Below are 25,807 nucleotides of genomic sequence, written 5' to 3'. Positions count from 1 at the left end.
TTTCAGACATCTTGAACTAGATGTCCAGCATACATCTTAAACTCAATATGTGTAAAACGTAAGTCATCATCTTTTCCCCTAAATTCCCCTCCTCTTACCCCCAATTTCCCTATTACTGTGGAGGGCAACATCATCCTCCCAGTCCCTCAGGCTCACAACTTAAGTGTCATCCTTGATTCCTCATTATCTCTTACCCTAGCCCCATATCTAATCTGTTGCTCTAAGGTTTTTTGCCACTGTCACTACCCTGGTATAAGCCCTTATATCTGGAGTATTGCAATAGCCTGCTGGTGTTTCTGCCTGCTTCAAATCTCTCCTCACTCCACTCAGCTGCCAAAAGGATTTTCCTAAAATGCAGGGTCTAATCATGTTACCACTCCGTCCCCCACAATAAATTCCAGTTGCTTCCTATAGTCTCCAGGATCTGTTTGGCCTTCAAAACCGTTCATAACCTTATCCTCTTCTGCCTTTCCAGTTTCCTTATACCTTACTCCCTGCCATGTACTTATCTATCCATTGACACTGGCCTTCTTGCTGATTCATTATGAAGATAATTGATCTCTTGATTATGGGCATTTTCTCTGTCTCCCAATTCCTAGAATGTTTTTCCTCCTAATTTTTACCCACTACCTTCTCTGGCTTCCTTCAAATCCCAACTAAAATCCCATCTTCTCCAGGAAGCCATTTCCATCCCCTTTTAATTCCAGTGCCTCTCATCTCCTAATTATTTCTTACCCTGTAAATGTTTACTTGTTGTCTTCCCCATTAGATTGCGAGCTTCCTGAGAGCTGGGATTGTCTTGTCACTTTTTGTATCTCCAGTGCTTAGCACAATGCCTGGTGTGTAGTGGGCACTTAATAAATGCTTATTGACTGACTGACAATGAACTTGAGTAATTTAAGTAAGAGAGTTTTCTCTGTGACTGTTGAATCCTAGACTCCGAGAGCTTGAATGGACTTTATAGGTTTTGTAGCCCAGTACCCCAGCAGAAACAAGATCCTATCTCCTGACAAGTACTTAGCCAATTTTCTCTTGAAATCTCTCTTACTATCTCACAGAGATGTTGTAGGAACATACTTTGTAAACCTTAATGTACTATAGAAATGTGATTTATTATAATTTTTACTGTTCTGCTAAAATCTTCTGATTCCTCTTCATGGTATAGAGTTGATCTTAGGTTCTTGAGAGCTACAGCAGTGGAACACAAACTCTGAGAGACAGCTAGGTAGCACAAGTGGATAGTGTCCTGGAGTTTTAGTTAAGAAGACCTGAGTTCATATTCTCCTTCACCTGCTAGCTGTATGTTTATAAATAAGTCTGTAAACCTAGCAACCCTACCTCACAGGCTTGTTATGAGAATCAAAGAATATATGTGAAATTCCTCACAAATGGTAAGATACTGTATAAATGCTTTCTAATATTATCAGTGTTATTAGGGGACGTTCTGCCAAGCTAGAAAGAATTAAGTGACTTTTCACTGACATTTTCTTTCTCTTGCCTGAATGCCAGCCTTTCTAAGTTCAGAGGGATTTGTCACCAGTTGGCAGTAGGGTGGTGAGCTTTTTGCCCCCACAGACTCCCAAAATCCTTCTCCTGAATTACTAAGGAGACCCTTTTTAATCTATGTCAGTGGAGAAGATAATCCACAGCAGGAAAACCAAAAATCTTAGACCTATTATTATCTCCCAAAGGAAGCCATTCCACTTTGGGATATCATAAGATCACAGCAGCTAAAACTGTAATGAACTATAGATTATCCAGTCCAACATCTTTATTTTACATATGAAGAAGCAGAGACCCAGAGAGGTTTCAAGGTCATACAGTGGCAACAGACCCTGTAGATGTGATAAGGAACTCACCATTTCTGGACATAGCCCATTCAACTTTAGACTAACTCTCACTATTCAATTCAACAGTTCAATCAACTTAAACACACATTTATTTTTAAGAAGATTTTCCTTATAATAAAATTTGACTCCCTACAACATCTCACTATGCTCAGTTCTACCCTCTGGACCTAAGGAGAGATAGTTGAATCCCCTCTTCCACGTGACAGCCTTTTAGGTGCTTAAATTATAGTGATGGCATCCCTCCTGAGGCTTCTCTTCTTCAGGCTAAATACCCTGTTTTTCAAGAGATTCTCACCTAACATAATTTCAGTTCTTTTACCATCCTAGTTTCCTGTCTCTGAACCTGCTCCATTTTGTCAGGTGTCTTCTATAGTGTAGCACCCAGCACCAGAAACAGTATTCCAGTGAGTTTTTTTCCAAGGCAGAGATCAGTTGGCCTTTCACTTAACCCCTTCTAAGTACTTTGCTCACTTGTGTTAATGCAACCTAATTGAATTTTACTTTTGTGGTAGCTTCCTCACATTCATTTTAATTTAAAGTTCACTAAAACCCCTAGAACTTTTTCCTAAGTTACTTTTTAACCACAATCTATCTCATATAAATTGTGTTTCAGCTAGTACTTGTTCAGCCATCAGAATGTAGCTGGTTTCAGAGCATTTTTGTTTTAATTTCATACTATCATTAATATAAATTGTGCAAAATGGAGAGAAAACTTAGGTAGTTGTAGGGTCAGTGGGAAGTACTTTATCCATCTCCCTGAATGTTAAGGGAGGAGGAGATATGTATTGGCTCAAGTTTTCAATCAATCTAGTTTGCTTTGAAGATCAACATGTCAACCATGGGTTGAGAATCTCTCATACTTTGGAACAAATTTTGTCAAACATCCCAGTTGATTCCTGTAAGGAAGTTAGTCTTAGAAAAGATATTAACTTCCTGTAGGTCTATAATGCATATCTTCCTGTGGGGAAATATAGGGATATATCTTCTCAAGTTGCATGGCTCCTTAAAATCACAGCACCTGGTTACTTGTAGATGTGACCCAGGGAAATGAGGGATGCATGGTATTTTGTGGAATTTAGCACTAGATTGGAAGCCAGGAGACTTGCTTGTATTCAGTTCCCAACCCCTTCTACTTAATAACTATTAAATGCTGAGCCCCAGACTTAATATTTTCTGTTCTTTAGTTTCCTTATCCATAAAACAGGGATAATAATGATACTGTTTACCTTAGAAAGTTGTCATAAGGATCAAGTAAGATCTTGTATCAAAAACATTTTGTAAATCTTGAAGCACATTACTTGCTAGTTGTTGTTGCTTTCCCTGTCTTCTTTCTCTTCTTCTCTTGGTCCTATCTCACCCATGACTCTGCCCTTCTTACTGTCCTTCTCCTCCCACCACCTCTTAAAAGATAGGAACAGAACCTGGTAGACTATAGCCCAGTTCTAAGAATGTTTATGTGCTTCTCTAGAAGTGAACAGATCACCCAGCAGGACTTGGTCCATCCCATGATAACTGCAGACATAATATCAGTAGACTATTAGTACTGGAAGAGAACTAAGATCTAAATAGGTGATGAGACTTGTTCAGGGTCACAAAGCTCATGAGTGTCAAAGTGGGGATTCAGACTTAGAGCTCCTGACCAAATTATTTTTGTAGTTTGGGTCATTCAACAATTATAAACCACATGTTTACTGCATTTCATGTGAAGCATGTAAGCTTTTTCTAACCACTCCATGTTAACTGCCAGCATCCCTGTTACTTTAATTGAAGTAGCCATCTTTTTCAAACTTAGAGTTGTTGCAATTGTCCATTTGTTACTTAAGAAGAGTTATGATTTCATCAGTTTTAGATAATTGATCAGCTTAGGCAGTCTATGTCCTCTCCATGCCTTAAAACTGTTTTTCATGAGTTGCTTTGACCAAAAATTCATCCCTTGGTTGACAAACCCTCTGGTGATGAGACCTGACACCTCGTCCTTTACTGGGCCACTACATAAAGGTCTGACAGCTTGGTATGGTATCTGCCAGAGCATGCAATCTGAGCCGCAGAACCTGTATTGGAGGGAACCTCAGAGGTCATTTAGTTCAACCATACTAGAACAAGGAACCCCTCTATAACATACCAACAAGTAGTCATTTAGCTTTTGCTTGAAGTCCTCTACGGGATTTCTTCAAGAGACTCAGGATTACTCAGGACACAGTAGTCAATGAATACAGCAGTCTACTGTTTGATAAACCCAAGGATGGACCCAGCTTCTGGGATAAGAACTCACTGTTTGACAAAAATTGCTGGGAAAATTGGATAACAGTGTGGCAGAAACTGGGCATAGACCAATGCCTGATACCATACACAAGAATAAAGTCCAAATGGATACATGATTGAGGTATAAAGACTGATACTATAAACAAATTAGGGGAGCAAGAAATAGTGAATTTGTCAAGTTTATGGAGAATGGAGAAATTTTTGACCAAATGAGATAGAGAACATTATGAAGTACAAAACAATTAATTTTGATTACATTAAATTGATACGTTTTTGCACAAACAAACCCAATGCAACCAAAATTAGGAGGGAAGCAGAAAACTGGGAAAGAATTTTTGCAACTAGTGTCTGTGATAAAGGCCTTATTTCTAAAATATATAGAGAAATGAGACAAATTTACAGGAATGCAAGTCATTCCTCAATTGATAAATGGTCAAAGGATATGAACAGGCAATTTTCAGAGGAAGAAATTAAAGCTATCTATAGTCATATGAAAAAATGCTCTAAATCACTATTGTTTAGAGAGATGCAAATCAAAACAACTCTGGTACCACATCATACCTAGCAGATTGACTAACATGACAAAACAGGAAGATAATAAATGTTAGAGAAGATGTGGGAGAGTTGGAACACTCATTCATTGTTGATGGAACTGTGAGCTGATCCAGCCATTCTGGAGAGCTATTTGGAACTATGCCTAAAGGGCTACAAAAATGTGCATACCCTTTGACCCAGTAATATCACTTCTAAGATTGTAACCCAAAGAGATCATAAAAATGGGAAAGGGTCCCATATGTACAAAAATATTTATAGCAGCTCTCTTTAACTGGAAATTAAGGAGATGCTCACCAATTGGGGAATGACTGAACAAGTTATGGTATATGAATGTAATGGAATACTATTGTGCTATAAGAAATGATGAACAGGAAGACTTCAGAGAGAGCAGGAAGGATTTATATGAACTGATGCTGAGTGAAAGGAGCAAAACCAGGAGAACTTTGTACACAGCAACAACCACAGTGTGCAAGGAATTTTTCTGGTAGATTTAGTACTTCACAGCAACGCAAGGACCTAAAAAGTTCCCAATGGACTCTTGAGGCAGAACGCCTTCCACATCCAGATAAAGAACTATGGAACTGGATCACAGAATGAAGCAGACCATTTTCTCTTGTGTCATAACAAGTGTTTTATGGTTTCTCCCATTCATTTTAATTCTTCTATGCAACATTGCTAAGGTGAAAATGTATTTAATAAGAATGTATGTGTAGAATCTATATAAGCTTGCACACCATCTCGGAAGGGGTGGAGAGGGAGGAGAAAAAAATCTAGGATATATGGAAGTGATGGTAGAACACTGAAAACGAATAAAATAAAAAAAAGACACTCAGGATTATCTTCTAGCCACAAAGATGCAGTAGGAGGAGAGTTAAGTAGAAGAAAGTATACATATACACACATAGACATCTGTGTGTACATACATACATGTATATATGTATACACGTATATATATTATGAATAAAAGTTGTTTATTCCAATCCTTGATATTAACACTGTACTCAATTTTTTGCTAAAGAAAAAAATCCCTACCATTACTTTGGTATAGAAGTGTGCCTGCCATGTGTTTTAACTTTGATTTATAACTGCTATCCCTCTATTCCTATTCAGCTTTAGTACTATCATCTTAACTACAACTTCTGGTCTATAAGCTCTAATGATTCTTTCTCTATGGTAGTTAATATACTCCTGTTGTTTCCTCTCTCTGATTCATCTTTCACACAGTTGCCAAAATAATCTTCCTAATGCAAGAGACTAACTGCATCACCCTTTAAAAATAAATACCTTCATTGACTTCCTTTTATTGTAGGATAAAGTCCACATTTCTTAGTCTGGCATTTAAAGTTCTTCACCCTCAGACTTAGCCTTCTTCTCCAGCTTTATCTTGTGCTCCTCCATTTCACATACCCTGTTCCAGCAAAACCGAACCACTGACAGCTTGCTGGTCTCATGCTACCTTCTTGTGTATCTCTGAATGTTTAGATGGCATGGAAATAATCCCCACCATAGTTCCACCTATGGGAATCTTCTTATTTCAAGACTTAGATACAGTGACCTGTTTCTTGACTGATTCTTGATTTAATTGTGTAAAGTTATCTTTCTCTCTTCAAATTTCTTAAGATATTTTGTCTAGAGACCTTTCCTTCACGCTTACCAACTCAGCTTTGTATGATATATTTATTTATGCATGTCTTGTCTTCCCCATTAGACTGTAAACCATGAGGCCAGAAACTATCTTGCTTTTTCATCTTATTAAGGAAATTAATAAAATAAGGCAATAAACGTTTGTTGAGTATTTACTATGTCTCAGGTATTTTGCCAAGCACTGGGAATACAAAACCAAAAAAGACAGTGCTTTCCCTCAAGGAACTTTTAATCTAACGAGGGAAGACCAAACTCAAAAGGAAACTGAAAAGGGCTAGGGACAGGATGAGAAGGTTTCTGAGGGGGGAGAAGTCAGTCAGAGAGGTCCCAAAGTAGTTACAGGTGAACAATGAGGAGGACATGATAGTCACTCTAAAATACTTTTTAGAATTGTATTGGTTTGGTGAATAGCCCTACCTATCCCTATCCATACCTGCTGCTACTAGCCTAATTCATATTTCACAAATGTCATTAGTAGTCTTATTTATTAATCATCTTTTGTCCTTCATTTTCCTACACACATATTACTAGTACATTAATTTCCTATATCATCAGTGGGATTTGAAGAAATATTCCATGGCTCTCCAGTGGAATATAATCTTAATTCCTTAAGGTGTCATTCAAGAAATTACATAATCATGGGGCGAAACCAAGCTAGCAGAGAAAAACAGAGACTCTCCTGAGATCTCACCCCAAACCACTCCAAACAACTTTAAATAAAGCTCCCAAACAAATTCTGAAACTCAAAAGGATAAGGAGAAAGCATTTTCCAGCCTAAGACTACTTAGAAGATTGTCAATCTTAGAAGATTGTCTGTTGCACCAGGGTGAGAGTGGAGTACAGGCCATGCCCCAGGAAGTCAGCAGTAGGTTTTAGGGGTGACTGAATCACTGGTGACACTGGCAGTTTCTGTACCTCTCAGCCTACAGATGATAGGAGGGTCAGACAGCTGGTCAGAAGGAGATTACAGGGATCCCTTTACTGTCACCAGGGACAAGACTCTGTTAAATTGCCCATTAGATCTAGGTTACAGTCCTGGGTCTCAGTCACAGTGTGAAGAGGAACACTAGAATACCAGAGCTTGTGACTACAGGGGAATGGAGATCCACGTCACAATTCTAGTGTAGAAAAGACTGCCTGTAGTCGCTCACAAATCAGACAGAGCACAGACCACAAGAGTAGCAAGCACATCTTTTCTTAGAACATACCACCTTGGAAGAATCAAAAACTTACAGATCTCAAGAATTACCTCTGAAAGCAGCAGCACAAAAGAACCTGAAGCTTGAGACTCCCTCCACTTCAGAAGCAGAGCCCTATATTAGCATAGTGTGAAAAGTTAAACAAAAAAAAAAAGGCTGAGAAAATGAGCCAACAGTAGTAAAAGATCTTGACCATAGAAAATTACTGTGGTGACAAGGAAAATCAAAACACAAACTCAGAAGACAACAAAGTCAAAACTGTTACATACAAAGCCTCAAAAAAAAATATGAATTGGCCTCAGGCCATGGAGGAGCTCAGAAAGGATTTTAAAAATCAAGTAAGAGGGTTAGAGGAAAAATTGGGAAGAGAAATGAGAGTGATGCAAGAAAATCATGAAAAATGTCAACATCTTGATAAAGGAGGCACAGAAAAACACTGAAGAAAGTAACATTTAAAAAAAAAAACTAGGCCAAATAGTAAAAGAGGCACAAAAATCCAATGAAGTGAAGAATGCATTCAAAAACAGAATTGGCTGAATGGAAAAAGAGGTACAAAAATTCATTGCAGAAAGGAACTCCTTAAAATGTAGAATTGGCTAAATGGAAAAGGAGGTTCAAAAGCTTAGTGAAGAACGTAATTCCTTAAAAATTAGACTTGGACAAGTGAAAGCTAATGACTTTATGGGACATCAAGAAACAATAAAACAAAATCAGAAGAATGAAGAAGTGGAAGAAAATATTAAATATCTCATTGGGAGGGAAAATGACCAGGAAAATAGATCCAAGAGAGATAATTTAAGAATCATTAGACTACCTGAGATCCAGAAAAAGAACCTAGACTCATCTTTCAAGACATTGTCAAGGAAAACTATCCTGAGATTCTAGAACCAAAAGGTAAAATAGAAACTGAAAGAATCACCCCCTGAAGGAGATCCCAAAAGGAAAACTAGGAATGTTGTAACCAAATTCCAGAGCTTCCAAGTCAAGGGGAAAATATTGTAAGCAGTTAAAAGCAAAGTAATTCGAATTGTAGAGCTAGTCAGAATAACACAAGATTTAGCAGTTTTTACATTGAAGGATCCAAAGACTTGGAATATAATATTCCAGAGAGCAAATGAGCTAGGATTACAACCAAGAATCACCTGTCCAGCAAAACTATAATCCTTCAAGGGGGGAAAAAAGAACGTCCAATGAAATGGAGGACTTTCCAACATTCCTGATAAAAAGACCAGAGCTGAATACAAAATTTTGCTTTCAAATACAAGACTCAAGAGAAATATAAAAAGGTAAACAGGAAAGAGAAGTCATAAGGATTTCAATAAGATTAAATTGTTTATATTTCTGTATAGGAAAATGGTACTTGTAATTCCTAAAAACTCTCTCATTACTGGAGCACTTAGAATAGACAGAGGGAATGGGTATGAATTGAATGTGGTGGAATGATTGTCTAAAATATTAAAATTAAAGGATGAGAAAGAATCATGCACTAGGAAAAGGGAAAGGGAAAGATAGAATGAGATAATTTATCTGACATAAAAGGCTCACAAAAAAAGGCTTTTCTGGTGGAGGGGAAGATGGGGAAGGTGTTGGGGGGCAGGGAGCACATGAACCTTACTCTCATTGGAATTGGCTCAAAGAGGAACTAACTTATATGCTCAGTGGGAATAGGGATCTCTTACCATACAGGAAAGTGGGAGGGGAAGGGGAGAAGAGAGGGAAAGGGTGACTGATAAAATGGAGGGTGGATTAGTAAGGTAAAAGCCAGAAGCAAAGTACTTTTGAAAATGATCAGGATGAAGGGAGAGAGGGGAGGGGAGGGAAGAGGATAGAAGGGGAGAAATATGGAGGAAAATAATTAATAATCATAACTGAAAGAAATTTATAACAACTTCTCTGATAAAGATCTCATTTCTCAAATATATAGAGAACTGAGTTAAATTTATAGGAATAAGAGCCATTCCGCAATTGATAAATGGTCAGAGAATACAAACAGGCAATTTTCAGACAAAGTAATCAAAGCTATCGGTAGTCATATGAAAAAATGCTCTAAATTACTACTCATTGCAGATGCAAATCAAAACAACTTTGAACTACCAACCCACACCTGTCAGATTGGCTAATAAGAAAGAAAAGAAAATTGAGAACTGTTGGAGGGGATATGGAAGAATTAAGACACTAAAGCACTGTTGGTGGAATTGTATACTGATTCAGCTGTTCTGTATTATTTACATAGGTTTCCAAAGTGGGTGATACCTGATACCACTCCCTGGGGGTACTGGAACAATCCAGGAGGGCAGTAGTAGTTTGAAATGATACAAATTTCTAAAAAACCATTAAAGAGTTAAAGAAAGTAAATTTCCAGTGGGGCGCTGAGTAAATTATTTTTTTGTTTTGGCGAAGGAGGCAGTTGGTTAAATAAATTTGGAAACTCTGTTCTACTCTGTGTGTAGAACAATTTGAAACTGTAAAACCATCCATACCTTTGACCAAGCAGTACTACTACTATGTCTGTATCCCAGCGGTAAAAAAAAAAAAAGGAAAAGCACTTATTTGTACAAAAATATCTATTGCAGAAGTTTCAGTGGTGGCAAAGAATTGGAAATTGAGGAGATGTCTGTCAGTTTGTGGGATGACTGAATACCTTGCTGCTTATGATTATGATGGAATTCTGTTGTGCTGTAAGGAATGACAGTCAGGATGCTCTCAGAAAAACCTGGGAACACTTATGTGAACTGATGCAGAATCCATTGGGCAGAACCAGGAGAGCTTTGTATACAGTAGCAGCACTATTGCATGATGACCAACTCTGAATAACTTAGCTATTCTTATCGGTACAATAACCCAAGTTCTTTCTCTCCAGAGATGAAATCTGCATGCAAATCAAAGTGTGTTTTTTCTTTGCATTTTTATTTTTGTATTTTTTATCTTTGTTTTCTTTTACAACATGACTTGACAGGGGAATATGTTTGGCATGACTGCTAATTGCCTTCACAATGAGCGGGGAGGGAATGGAGGAAGGGAGAGAATTTGGAACTCAAAATTTGGTGAGGAAGGAATGTAATTGTTTTTACATGTAATTGGGGTAAAAATTTAAAAAGAATTTCCATGATTTAGCCTTTTCCTCCCTTATCAAAAGTTATTTCCTTTTATGAATCTTAATTGCTCTAGTCAAACTATACTGTACCCTATTCCCACAATATTCTTGGAATTTTCCAACCTGTCCCTCAAGTCTTGGCTCTGGTAATGCTTATTCCACGATCTCTCCTCCTGAACAGTTGCACTTATTCTCTGATACTAATCTGATATTCATCTGTTATAGTTATTGTGCTTACATATGCATATGTCATCCCTACCCTTATACTGTAAGCTCTATTAGGGAATGAGAATCATCTAAACTTTGTCTTTAACCAAGCACAGTGCTATGCATTGAGGCAAGATAGTGTAATAGAAAAAGTATTGAGGATGTTCAGCACACTTGGTACAAAAGACTCTTTATTCAGTCAGGAAAATTAAATTTGAACCTGACTCTGGAACTGACCTGCCAAATGATCCAAGAGTTATCTGTTTCTCATCTTTGAAAATTTTCCTTTCTCTGAGATGGAGATAGGGCAGTGAACCTGGAGTCAGGAAGACCTGAGTTCAAATTCAGTCTCAGCCACTTACTAGCTGTGTGACCCTGGACAAGTCACTTAACCCCATTTTGCCTCAGTTTCCTTATTTGTAAAACAAACTGGAAAAGGAAATGGAAAACCACTTAAGTATCCTTACCAAGAAAACCCCAGATGGGATCACAAAGAGTTGGTTACAACTGAAATGACTGAACAACAAAACAGCAAGGGGGTAAGACTTAGCTTATATCCCTGGGGTGTTGTCAGGAAAGTGCTGTGAAACTGTAAAAAAGTAACTATTGTTACTGAGATGAAATAGCAATAGATTTGGGGTTCCACAGGCCCAGACTAGAGTACTCTGCTACTTCTTAGCCATGTGACTTTGGACAGATCAGTTTACTTTTGTCTTGGTCTTATTTGTGAAATGCATGAAACTCAGGGTTATCTCATGTAATGCACTTTGTAGATTGTAAAATGCTACAGAAATACGAGCTATTACTATTAAACTGATAGCAGTCTTTACTGGTCGCATGGCACTTGTTATAAACTACTTTGTATTGTTTTTTTGGGGGTTTGTGTACTTGTGTTATATCTCTTCTCAGACTCATAAGCTTCTGGAGTGCAGGGGCTGTGTTTTCTGTATCTTTGTGTACATTAAAAAGTACTTTCACATAGTAGGTACTCAGTCAAATATTTATTCAGTAACCATAAACTACCGTGAATGATTCTGAGTAGTACAGCAACAAGACAGTTCTGAAGGATTTATGATGGAAAATGCTATCCATTTCCAAACAAAGAGCTGATGGGGTCTGAATGTAAATCAGAGCATATTTTTTTCTATTTTCTTTTTCTTCTTGTTGGTTTGGTCTGTGATTTCTTTTGCAACATGGCTAATATGGACATAATATTTTACACGACTTCACATCTATAATCAAAATGCTTGCCTTCTGAAGGTTGGGGATGGGAGTAAGGGAAAGAATTTGGAACTCAGAGTTTTAATGAACAGGTGTTTGTTTTTTAAATTCAAGAGATATGAAGTACTTAAATTAAAAACTTTTTGTGGTTTTTTCTGCTTTTCAGCATTAACATTTTTGTCTCCTGACTAAAGTGGGATTTGTGGCTAATAATTAATTCTTACTGCTCAGAAGCACTTTTACCCCTTCTTCTTTTTTGGTTGGTTTTCTAGGTTTTCAGACCTTCATTTGCATTCCCTAGTTACCCTGCCTTATTTAATGTCTGTTTATTCCCTTCCAGTGACAACGTCAGTGCTTATTGTCTCCATATTGCTGAGGACGACGGTGAGGTTGACACAGACTTCCCTCCCCTGGATTCTAATGAGCCCATTCACAAATTTGGCTTTAGCACTTTGGCCTTGGTTGAAAAGTATTCATCTCCTGGTCTTGCAGCCAAACAGTCGCTCTTTGTTCGAATGTGAGTAATTACCTAGATTTTAATTTTAGCCTTGTGCCATATTCTCTGTATTTTATACCAGCCTACTTGAATTTTAACCATATGTTATAGAACTGCTGTTTGCAGATAACTATTATTTGGTAATTAAAACTCCAAACATAAGTGATCACAGTTAGAAATAAATCACTTAGGTGATGTTGCATGTCCTACAACTAGACTCATAGAATAATATCAAAGCTGGAAGAGGCTGTAGAATATACTGTTTGAGAACACAAAATATTAAAGCTTGAAGAGGCTTATGTGCAGCATATTAAATTGAAGGAATCTTTAACACATAAACCTGAAAGAGGATCTTAGAGATCATTTAGTCTCATTTTGCAAACAGAATTATTGGAGTAGACTAACTTTCTCAAGGTCACATACAGAACTGGTATGAAAAGCCAAGTCCCCTGACTCCCAATTGAGTGTTTTCTTTTATATCAAGACAGAAATGGAATGTTTGCATTAGCAAACTGGAATTTTGGATCTGAACCACTTACTATAGAAAATAGACTGTTCGCAGCATTTGGCTAAGCTTGTTCTATTTAAATTCTGTGAAGTGAGAATTCTGAGTTTCTTTCTTTTAAGTGTAGCACATTCTGTACTTTTTAGCCACTTTTCTCCTGTGAGTTTAAATATTTTTTTAAAAAATCTAGTTAAACCTAAGTGTGATTATTCCTATTGATTGCCTTCTGTTTAAGAGTGGTCTGTAAATTCCCAATCACTGTTTTTAGTTTTGTAATTAATCCATTTCTTGGGCTTCATTCTGGAAGACTATACCCATGGGAACAGTGCGATCCTTTTGCTGCCCCCTACTGTTAGTGACCAGTGATGTTTAATAATCTACTGGGAAGACTACAGATTGGGTTTCTTTTTTTAAAATAAATTTTCTTTACTTTTAAAATATTATCTGTGTTTAAGACATTTATTAAAATCACTCTTGTGTTGAATTCTGTTATATGATTGTTTTGGATCTTCTGAACTAATTCATGGAATTCTTAGAAAACATCAGCTAAAATTACTGATTGAGAAGATATAGAATATAGAATGTATAAGAGAACATCTAGTACAACCTGCACATTTTTTACAAAGTACTAGCATTTCAGTGTTGGAAGACCAACTACTTCTATCCATGCCTGACAAAGAAACCCTTTTACAACATGTATATCTGACAAGCGGTTCTTTCACCTTTATCTCTTGTAACATCCCATTACACTTTTTGATATAGCCAGTTTTACTTTTACAGATAAAGAAAGCATAATTCAAGAGTCCTTAACTTTCTCTCCACCACTACAGAAGAAAACCTACTCTGTTATAAGAAAAGATCTTCAGTCAACAAGCATTTAGTGATTACATACTCTTGCCAGACACTGATAACTACTGGGGTCACAAAGAAAGCAAAAACAACCTGTGCCCTCAAGGAGCTGCCTTTCTAATGGGGAGACATTATGAAAATAACTAAATACATACAATTCTATACAGAGCTGATCATTCCGTGTGTAGCTTCTATTGTGTGCCAGGCACTGTACGAAACACTGGGGTCACAAAAAAAGTCCAAAAACAGTCCCTGGTTGCAAGGAGCTCACTGGTTAATGGGGAAAGCAACATGCAAGAAATAGACTGTATAAAGAAGATGTAGACAATAAATTGAGGCAGTTTCAGATTGAAAGCACTGAGATTAAGGGGGAGTGGGAAAGGCATCTTGCAGGAGGTAGGTCATTTGAAGAAAACCAGGAGGCAGGGATGAGAAGGCAAAGTAGTCCAGGTATGAGGGACAGCCTGTGAAAAAAATAAGTTGGAACATAGAGTGTCATATGTGAAGAACAGCCAAGAGGCCAGTGTTATTGGGTCACAGAGTACACGAGAGGGAGTAAGGTGTAAAAAACTGAAAAAGGTGGGAGGAAGGAGGGAGGCCACAGGTTATAAAGGGCTTTGAATTCTAATTAGAGAACTTTATATTTGATCCTTTAGGTGATAGAGAGCCACTGAAGTAGCAAGTAAGTAATGAGTAAGGAGGTCAAGTACAGATCTAACCTGTACTTTAGGAAGAGACCAATGCAAGGAGACCAACCTGCAGGCTATTATAATGGTCTAGGTATGAGTCAATGAGTTTCTAGTCTAGTGGCAGCAGCAGAAGAGAGAAGGCATATATGAGAGATGTCATGAATGTTCAGTCAACAGGACTAGGTAACATGTTGGTTATAAAGGGTGTTGAGAGGAAGAGAGGAACTGAGGATTACACCTAGTTTGTGAGCCTAGTCTCATCTACATGATGAACCAACAAAGCAGACTGAAAAGAAGTGGTCGTATACTGGTAGGAGAACCAAGAGAGAAAGATCATGAAAAGTTAGAAGATATTATTAATGCATGAATGTCAAAGAAAGAGATGTTGGTGGTAGAGGGAGAGCCTGAGGGTAGTGGTAGGGAATACGAACTCCACCATGAGTAAAAGCACAACCAGTACTGGAAAGGGTAGCTAGGAAAGCTGGGTAATGAGGAGGAAACCAGGTCTCAGTGAGTACAAGAAGATTGAGAAAGGAAGAAATAAAAAATATTTAAGGCTTTAAGATGAAAGCAAGTTTATTACCTGTTGAGCAGGCATTGCAGAAAGCACAGTGAAAGGGTTGGGTAGCTTTAGAGTGGAAAATGGTGGGGTAGAGTTGAAGGGGTTTGGAAATAAAGGATTAGTCAGTGGGAGATGGAGAATGAAGTTTCAACAGCAGCAACCTGAGGTTGAAAATCATTGGGATGGGGTAGGTATGATGGTGCAAAAGTACATTCATCATTGAGAAATGAGTTCAGGGATGTTATCATTGTCCGTAGGGGTTACCTGTCAAGTGAAGTTGTCCCAGATTTTCAGGCAGCTGTGTGTAATTGAAAGCCTTAGGTATAAAAGAGTGAGTAGAGAAAGCTCTGTAGAACTGTAAGTGGCCAGAGAGGGTGTTAGGAGCTCGATGGAATGGCACAGGCAAGGTAAGCCCTAAGGTAGCTTAAGAGTTGATTGAAGGTAATATCAAAGTGGAAGATACTAGTAGCTATGGGAAACAAAAAAGGCTTCTTGAAGTGTAGGTGGGATTCAAATTGTTTCTGGAAGGAAGCCAAAGAAATTAAGAGATGAAAGTCAGGAGAGAGTGTTTTCTGGGAGTGGGGGAACAGACATTGTAAAGGAATGAAATTGGGAGATGGAGCATCATGTTCAGGGACTGTAATGAGGAATAAGGCCAGTTCATAGAGTGCATGGAAGGAAGGAAAGTCAGGAACAAAACAGCCTGCCTCAAGACATGTACATATATATGTGTGTATATTTGTTATTCACACACAGTTATCTATGTACAAACACATTCATACAGATATAGATAAAGAACAGGCTTATTTCCATAGATATTACTCAGATTTAGCAATTTCCTTCCTGTCTGTGTTCTCAATTTTGAAGTCTTTATAACTGGCAAGTCCCTGTTTACTCTCCTTTCCTGCAAAATCTAGATAATACTCAAAGCTTCCATTCATTCATTCATTCAGCACAAATTTACTATTTACTATGTAAGAGGCTGTGTGAGAGACAAAAATTGTAAATATCACACATAGAGCTCTGGTGATGGAATTAGGGAATCTGGTTTTGAATCCCAGCTCAGATACTAAATTAATCTTAGCCTCGGTTGCCTTATTTGTAAAATAGAAATAGTAGTAATTGTACTTATTCCCTTACAAAATTGTAAAAATGCTGTTTCACAAACCTTAAAAGTACTAAAGAAACATGCGTTGCTGTTACAGATATAAAATAAGTTATAGCCCCCTACCTTAAGGAATCTACAGTTTAGCAGGGGCAGGTAAGACATACATAAAGATAAATATAATAAAACTTAGACTGATAAGTCTATATGAGTAGTGTAAATTATTATGTATTTCAGTGAGAGAAGAATCACTTTCATCTCTAGCAATTCATTCAACAAGCATTTATTAAGCACTTTATTGTATGTTAGATGTTGAGGATACAAAAACAAACTGAAAAAAAGTTTCTACTGTCAAGCAATTTAACATTTTATTGGGAAGGTAGAACATGTAAGCCAGAAAGAATATACATGAGAGTTTGAGGAGAGAGGACTCTGGGAGTGCTTCCCATAGAGAGTGGTACCTGAGTTGACTCTCGAAACCTAATCCTGCAGCTGAACCTTCCCTATCCCTCCCCCCTGCCCCAGATGTGTGTTATCTCCCCTGATTAGAATGTGAGCCCTTTGAGAGGAGGATGGGAGATGGAATACTGAGTTCAGAGAAGAACAAGTAGGCAGAGAAGGCTTGATACAGGAGAACACATTTGAGATGGGCTTCAAAAGAAGAGTTGGTGTTTTCAGTTGTTTCAATTACATTCAACCCTTTGTGATCCCATGTGGGGTTTTCTTGGCAGAGAAACTGTAATGGTTTGTCATTTCTATCTCCCATCTCATCTTACAAATAAGGGTAAGTGACTTCCCAGGGTCACACAGCAAGTAAGTGTCTTGAGGCTGGATTTGAACTTAGGAAAATAAGTTTTCCTGTCTTCAGGTCCAGCACACTAACCACTCTGCCACCCAGCTACCCAAACAAAGGAAGAGTAGGAAGTCAGAGTGCATCAGATCCTTGATATTTATTCCTGGCACACATGCTGTAAAGTCTGCCACATAGGGAAGTCATAAGGCTTTTAAATGTGGAAGGAGAAGGACAGAGTGGCATATGTAGTACTGGGGAAGGATCATTGGATTTAGAGTCAAAGGACCTGTCTTCAAATCATGGCTGCTGTTTCCCACTTGTATACTGGTTCATTGACCTTTCTGAGCCTCAGATCCTTTATCTGTAAAGTGAGACATTAGACTAGATGTTTAAAGTCTCATTGAACTAATTCTAAACCTATGATTCTCCTTTGCTTTACCTTTCTCATCAGCTCCCATTATGTTTGATTTTTAGTTAATTTTTAGTTGTTTGGTATTCAGAAACCTTTTACTGTTGCCAAATTTTCTACAACCCCATATGGAGTCATTACCCACAATTTAAGAAGTGCTGGTCTACATGAGTTGTACTGGCTAACTTTTTTTTTTTTTTTTTGGCTTAGTGTTCAACCCTTGGTGCTGTTCTTAATTTTTCAAGATTAATACATATAATGTTACAGCTGGGAGGGATCTTAAAGATCATTGAATTTATCTCCCTCATTTTGTGCCTCAGAGAGCAGTGGCCCAGAAAGATGTCACTTGCCTAGTATCACAGAGCAAGTGAATGTCTGAGCCATCAGAGCCCACATCTCTTGGCTTCTTGTCCAGTATTGTTGTACATTATGTAGCACTAATAAGTGTTAGCAATTAATATCATGGTTACCCATCCTTTTTTACCCTGCAGGGGTTTCCTACTGTACTCTGCCCTCACCACCATCATATCTTCCCATGTAACAAAGTAAAAATCTAAACAAAATTGACTGACTACTTCCAACAGAGCATATTCTATTTCTTACCCATAGTTCCCCATCTCTTTACTGAGAAGGAAGTATATTTCATTATTTCTACTATGGTACCAAAATTTATCCTTGCTGGCAATCAGAAACTTGAAACTTTTTAGTGTTGTTTTCTTTTGTATTATTTTAGGCATATATTTCTTTTACCTTGTTCTTTTTGCTTCACTCTGCTTTTTGTTTTATTCAGGTTTCCCCAAATTTCTCATATTTGTCATTTCTTATTCTTTATTATATTCTAATAGGTTCACACACCACAGTTAATTTATACCTCAATTTATGGGTGCCTCCTTTGTTTCTAGTTTTTTGCTACCACAAAAATACTGCTGTGAATATTTTAGTATATATGGGACCTTTCTTTGATCTGTATATTCCTTGTAGATGAGTCACTAGGTCAGAGGGTATAAAGAATTGGATTAATTTTCTCATACAATTCCAAATTGGTTTCCAGAACCAACTAGTAGTGTATTACTTACTGCTACTATCTTCCCACAGCCCCTCCAACATTTAGTAATTTGGTATTCTCCAGTCTTTGCTAATTTGATGAGTCGACGGTGAAGTTTTAATTTAGGTTTGTTTTAATTTTGTTTTTCCCTTTTGGACCATTTTTTTTTCTTTTTTAAATTTATTTATTTCAGTTTTCAACATTCATTTCCACAAGATTTTCAGTTCCAAATTTTCTCTCCATCTCTCCCCTCTCCCTACCCCAAGACACCATGCATTCTGAATACCCTTTCCCCCAATCTGCCCTCCCTTCTGTCACAACTCTCCCTTCCCTTATCCCCATTTTCTGTCTTTTCTTATAGGGAAAGATAGATTTCTATAACCCATTATCTGTATTTCTTATTTCCCAGTTGCATGTAAAAACAATTCTCAACATTTGTTCCTAAAACGAATTTGGCCACAATATTCCTAGGAGTTGTTATTTGCGGATCTCTTTCAGGAGGTAATCAGTGGTTTCTTTCAGTATTTATTTTACCCTCTGGTTCTAGAATATCAGGGTAGTTTTCCTTGATAATTTTGTGAAAGATGATGTCTAGGCTTTTTTTTTTTGATCATGGCTTTCAGGTAGTCCCATAATTTTTAAATTGTCTCTCCTGGATCTATTTTCCAGGTCAGTTGTTTTTGCAATGAGATATTTCACATTGTCTTCAATTTTTTCATTCTTTTGGTTTTGTTTTGTAATTTCTTGGTTTTTCATAAAGTCATTAGCTTCCATCTGCTCCATTCTAATTTTTAAAGAACTATTTTCTTCAGTGAGTTTTTGAACCTCCTTTTCCATTTGGCTAATTGTGTTTTTTAAAGCATTCTTCTCCTCATTGGCTTTTTGGACCTCTTTTGCCATTTGAGTTAGTCTATTTTTAAAGGTGTTATTTTCTTAAGCATTTTTTTGGATCTCCTTTAGCAAGCTGTTGACTCGCTTTTCATGATTTTCTTGCATCACTCTCATTTCTCTTCCCAATTTTTCCTCCACCTCCCTTACTTGATTTTCAGAATCCTTTTTGAGCTCTTCCATGGCCTGAGACCATTGCATATTTATTTTGGAGCTTTTGGATGAAGAAGCCTTGACTTTGATGTCTTCGTCTAATGGTATGGTCTGTTCTTCCTCATCTGAAAGGATGGAGGAAAATACTTGTTCACCAAGAAAATAACCTTCTATAGTCTTATTTTTTTTTTTCCCTTTCTTGAGCATTTTCCCAGCCAGTTACTTGACTTTTGAGTCCTTTGTCAAGTGAAGGGTATACTCTAAGGACCTGTAATTTTTCAGTTCCTCCAAGGTGGCACAATCAAGGGAGAGGAGTTTACTTTTCTCCTGGCCTGCACTCTGGTCTGGGAGCAACCACAGGTACTCCTTTCTGCCCAGGATCTATGAATAGGGTTTACTCTCCACAACTGCCTCCAGCTCTACCACTCCAGTGCTCCTCCTCACCCCAGGACCATCACTCAGGGCTGAGATCCAGATCAGTGGCTTGATTCCCTCAGGGTCTGTAGGCTGAGGGCTCCTAAAATGGACTCTGCTGCCTCAGTGACTGTTGCTGCCCTTGGCCCGGGGTTAGGGGAGAACCCTGCTCCCTTATCACCAAGGTGAAAGAGCTTTCTCACTGACGTTTGAAGCTGTCTTTGGAGTTTGTAAGGTGAGAAATCTCGGAAACTGCAGCTGCTGCCTGGAATTCTGTCCTGTCCCTGCCACAGCGCGGCCAAGGCTAGGCTGCGCACCACTCTGACCCTAGTGCAGTAGACCTTTCCCCTCGGCCTTGCAGGCTGCCTTGGGCTGGAATTCTCTTTCACTCTGTCATTTTCTGGCTTCTGCTGCTCTGAAATGTGTTTAGAGTCATTTTTTACAGGTATTTTATGGGCTTTGGGGGTAGAGCTAAGAGCAGGTCCATCCTACTCTGCCATCTTGGCTCTGCCCCTCTGGACCATTTTTATATGGTTGCTGACAGTTTGCATTTCTTCTCTTAACTTTGAGTCTTTTGTATTGGTAGTTTTTTCTCTTTATGTCTTACATATTAAGGCCCTCATCACAGTTTTTTGGTGCAAAGACTTCATATCCCAATTGCACTGATTTTGTTTAAGTAAACACTTTCATTTTATATAATTATGATTGCACATTTTATCTTTTATGATCACCTCTGCATCCCTTATCTAGTTGGGAATTTTCTCTGTAACCACAGTTGTGAAAGTTACTTCCTTCCATTCTACTCTTATTTTTTAAACTACAGTACCTGCTCCCTCATGCCTCAGATCTTAGTACAAGTTATTTTAGCTGTCACTTAAATTAGTGACTAATATTATTCTTTCTTTCTTTATTATTTACATATTTGTTAACATCTAAATGTCATAGGATCTTAGCTTTTGAATTGGAAGGGTTTTCAGAGACCTTCTGGTCTAAGCTTTCGTTTACAAGTGAGGGAACCAAAGCCCAGGCCAGTTGAGTGACTTTGCCATGATCATCCAGGTAGTGTAGACATAGAATTTGAAGTCACTCTGTTTGACTCTAGAATCAATAATTTTCCCATATTTCGTCCCCAAGATGACGCTCTTGGGAAGAAGTTAGTCAGAAAAGTCCAACAGTTAGAGCTAAATGCATCTTAAAGTCGCATTTTGCCATATTTGTAGTAATTCTTTTTCAAATCTTAATACTGTTGAGAAACAAATTGGGTGTTTCTACACAGGACTAGAATATGAACCTCATTTCCCTATCTTTCTACATGAGTGTGAATTTTTGTTGTAATAAAAGATGCCTAATGGTATAACAGGCTCACAGAACATACCTTCAGAAGGCTTCATCAGAATCTTTATTCTGCTGCTTTATTGGCCTGGTGACCTTGGGAGATCATTCCCTCCTTTGTAAAATGGATATAATACTTATACTACCCACCCCACAGCTTGGTTAGGAGTAAAATACTTTGTGAGCTCTGAAGCACCCTACACAAAGGTAAACTACTCTTGTTCAGTTCAAGTAATAACTTGATAGTTATTACGTATTATTGTAATAATTAAATAGTAATTGTTTCTCTTTTATCCAGGAACCCTGAGGATCTTACCCTCCCAGTTTAATTTTTTTTTTTTTAATTAAAGGGGCCGTTCCTTGAGTAACTTAAAGGAGCCTATTCATTGAATAGGTGTATTTCACTCAAAGTGAGAATGTGATAAGACCTTAGCCTGAAAGGGCCAAGGTCTCACATTGCCTCCTTGGCCCTCTCCAGGTGTCCTGATGAATAGCAGGCCGTTGTACCCAGATGGCTCAGGAGAAGAAAGTGAGGTTGGCGACCTTGCACAGCCCTCCCTCACTCAGATCAAAGTCAGCTGCAAGTCATGTCTTCATTTTGATGCCATGGGCCTCTTTGAGAACGAAGGACACACACACACAGATACACAGACACATACACACACACAGCTATGAGTTGCACAGAGTAGGTGTTCCAATATTTATTTAATGAATGAATGAATATTCAGTATCACACAGATTTCTGTCAAAACTCTAGGTAAAAATTTTTCTCATAGGGAAATTTTTCTTTGTATCTACTGGCCCTCTTTCTGAATCTTTCTCTCAGTTTACACCTTCTCTCTCCTGCCTGTGAGTAGCCATTACCTTCTTTGCTGATCACTGGAGAGCCCTCCATTCCCTTAAAAGCCCACTCCAAAATTACCTCTCCTTCACCATCACAGTCCAAACTTCCATCCCTTGTTCTGATAACTATAAATTAGAATAAAAACTAAAAAATGAAACATGAATGAGACTGTAACTCTCAAAGGCTATTATATTACAAAAATTTAAAACATTTAGTACAAATGAATGAAGATGAGAGTAGGATTTTTTTTGAACCGGAGGGGCCTTCAGTTATTTATGTCCTGTTCTAGTTTTATTTCCTCTGGGATGAATTGATCCTTAAAGTTTAGCAGGACCTTAGAGATCAACTAATCCCAACCCCCCATTTCAGAGATGAGGAATATGAGGTCTAAGGAGTGGAAATTATTTGCACAAGCTTATACAGTGAGTTAGTACCTGTACCAAGACTAAAACTCATTGTCCCTGATTTTAGTCCAAGGCTTTTGCTGTTATTACACAGCTGTGCTAGAACTTAGAGGCTGTGGAACAGGTTTCATGGCTGCACAGCTCTATTTCCAAGCTGCTATTTGGTATTACTGTAAATAAACAAAATGAAGTTAAGACTGCAATCTGTATTCTCTGCTTTTCCTTGAAGGCACAGAACTCATTCTGGCTCTATTTCAAGAGACAGACATTCCAGAGGGCAAAACACATGTGTTTAGTTAGTCTGACCTTTGCAATTTTTGAAGCAACATAATTAATGCTTTCCTTCTTTATTATTTACTTCAATATGTCTGTCACTTTAAATAGATACAAAGAAAAGTCTTTTCTTCTCTCTAGACAGCAATGATTGCCAAAACGGAAATCAAGTCAGATTCCCAAACATTCAATCATCCAGGCTGCATATGTTCCATTTCTATGAATGAGGACAATCTGGACAGTGGAAATGTTTGTTAATATAACAGAATGAAAAGGAACAACATACAGTTGGTTCTTGGAAACACAAGCAAATAAGAAATACTCCATTAATTTAGACTCACATTGATAGTCTGAGTTTCATTGTATTTGGTCATTTTCCATTTCTTCTCATCAAAGTGTTTTCAAAGCTCCTAATATATAAAGCTAGATAAGAGTAGAGCTCATTTGTTACATTCACTAAATTTAGACCAAATTTAGACCAATCAGAGAATGCCTGACTATTTAGCCTACTTAGATCAATACTGCTTAGATCTAGTCTGGTTTCCCTTAGAATTTAGCACTGGAAAGAGCTTCAGATATCATTCAACCTCATTTGATCCAGGAGGAAACTGAGACCTTGTCATTCGGGTCTGTCCAAAGACACAGAGGTCATAACCAATAGAGCCAGGTTTTAAGCCCACATCCTTTAAATTCAGCTGTGGCACTCTTTTTCACTACATAATGCTGCATATTCTTGCCTAATGTTTCATAGAAGTGCATGTAACAAAAAATCCAAAGCCTTCTGGTCAAAATCAAAACATAAATATCCCCAAATATAGATGATGATTTCTACTCTTTTATAGGCCACCCACCTCACATATCACTTACTCCTTTAGGAAGACACCTCATTCATATTTCCTTCTTGGTCTTTATTACTTAATTGCTTCAGGTTATTTTAGAGAGTCAAGTGATGGGAGTTATGATTGGCATAGTGAAGATTCTACTGTTTTGGTTTTTGTCTGTGCACCCACACTGCCTAGCACAGACCCAAGTGCTTGGTGCATTGAGTTGGTCAGGAAGGACCTTGCCCCTAGAAAGGAGAGTAGGGTTTTTTTTTTTGCACTTTTCTGATACATCTTTATTTTGTATCATAGTTTTGCGTCTGTATCTCTTATCCCACAACTAGACTACAGGCTCCATGAAGGCCCAGAACAAGCCTTCGAGTCAGCTGGAAAGGTCCAGTGATCCTTAGACTACAGTGGCAAAGTAGATCCTAACACCTCATCTTTAATGTCATTTACGTTGATAAAATCTTACTGGTTCCTGGTCCTGAACTACTTTGACAGTGCCAGGGACTTTGATGGCAAGAACTTTTTTTTCTGACTCTTCAGTACCAGGCCGTAGCACCAGCAAGAGCAGTTACCCAGCTGCATCCCTACAAGTGTTACTTTCCAGGGTGATGACTGGAGGCATTAGGCTAGAAGCAGTGATGTTCCGAAAGTTTTGGGGTTCATGGTTGTGAGCTATATCTATCTGGATCCAAGAGGAGATGGTGGTCAAGGTGGTGGTGATGGTTTGACTTGCCTAGCACATGCTGTCTTCTGTCTCCCACAGGGTAAAGTTTCTGTTTCAACTGAGGCTGCCTTGCCTGCTCTGTGGATGACACATGGTTGGTAGTTGATGGGGCTAGCTGGTCCCTTCACAGAAGTTGTTTCTTCAGATGATGGTCATAAAGTGGGATCTGGCCACTCTAAGGGCTCCTGTGCTTGTCTGCCTTTTGGTAGCATTTGGTCAGCAGTTGTTGCTAGTGGGGAGGAGGAAAATGAGCCTTTTCTCTACAATGGATTTAGGAAAAGTGAAGTTCAAATCCTGCCTCAAACACATACTAACTGTGTAACTGTGGGCAAGTCGTTTAACCTCCTGTGTCCCAGTTTCCTCTTCTGTCAAATGGATATAAGAATAGTATCTACCTCATAGGGTTGTTGTAAGAGTCATGTGATTTAACATATATGTAAAGTGCTTTGCAAAACATGCTGGCTATTGTTATTATATTAGTGCCTTAGCCTCCTTTTAAGCCTGTGAGCATCTTAAGGCCAGGATGTCATGTGTAAATTTTGTTTAGGCCTCAATTCTGAATACAGAATTCTATGCACAATAGATAGTTAATCATTGTTTTCTGAATTAAATTAAATTGGATTGAATAATAACAATGATAATCAGGTGAACAAGGAAAAGGCTTTGAAAATTAGATTTGCTTTCATTTTGTACAGCCACAAGTCGGGGAGGTGAGTCATGCAAATGAACTTTCCTCCCCCCTGGAGACCATTGTGTTTGACACAGCAGAACTTTCAGCCCCACTGGTCTCTGGGAACTCATGCTTTTTAGCCTCAAGCTAAAAAATGTGCTTATCAGATCTGTACATCATAGTCATAGAATCATAGTAACACTGGAAGGTACCTCAGAATATTAAATGTTAAAACTAGAAATGACCTTAGAACACAGAATATAAGAGCTGGAAGGAACCTTGGAACATGGAATATAAAAACTTAGATTGTTAAAGCTGGAAAAGATCTTGAACTATAGAATGTCTAACATATTATACATAAAATATATATTCTCTATGGCAAGAACCTCTTTCAGGTCTAACATTCTTTGTTCCCTTGTTCTAACGTTTTATGTTCTAATGTCCTTTCAGTTTCTTTCTCGCAGTCTATGATTTAGTAAGTTTTTCTTATGTTAAGATGTATTTCTTTTAGTATGTATTTAAAATGTATTTCTTTTGGGTTTGTACACCAATTGGTCACATTTTACTGAATACATCTCATTTTGTTTTCCTCTGTTCTTCTTACCCTCCTCTCCATTCCCGCTTTTCTCAGCTGGAGTCTCTCAGTTGCTGCTCTGTATGTGTCAGGCTAGTGACTTGTAATGTTTATTAATACAGTGTCACTCTTGCTGTTGGAAAAAAAAACGTGAAGTTTCTCAGAAGCTTGTGATAAAATGTGACGTTTGATTTCAAGATCCTGCCTACACTGTAT

General features: G+C 38.0%; 1 protein-coding gene across 6 annotated transcripts in view; it reads left to right on the top strand.

Moving 5' to 3' along the window:
- Nucleotides 1-25,807, top strand: part of MAPKAP1 (MAPK associated protein 1) — a 340,916-nt gene that overhangs the window by 182,583 nt on the left and 132,526 nt on the right. For all 6 annotated transcript variants that reach the window (XM_072631929.1, XM_072631927.1, XM_072631931.1 and 3 more), the window contains one exon: nucleotides 12,373-12,549. In XM_072631929.1, coding sequence (XP_072488030.1) covers nucleotides 12,373-12,549 — 177 coding nt within the window. The remainder of the gene's footprint in view (nucleotides 1-12,372; nucleotides 12,550-25,807) is intronic.

The sequence above is a fragment of the Notamacropus eugenii genome, chromosome 1 (genome assembly GCF_028372415.1).
Source record: "Notamacropus eugenii isolate mMacEug1 chromosome 1, mMacEug1.pri_v2, whole genome shotgun sequence".
NCBI classification, from domain to species: Eukaryota; Metazoa; Chordata; class Mammalia; order Diprotodontia; family Macropodidae; genus Notamacropus; species Notamacropus eugenii.
This window is presented reverse-complemented; position numbering and strand designations above follow the sequence as displayed.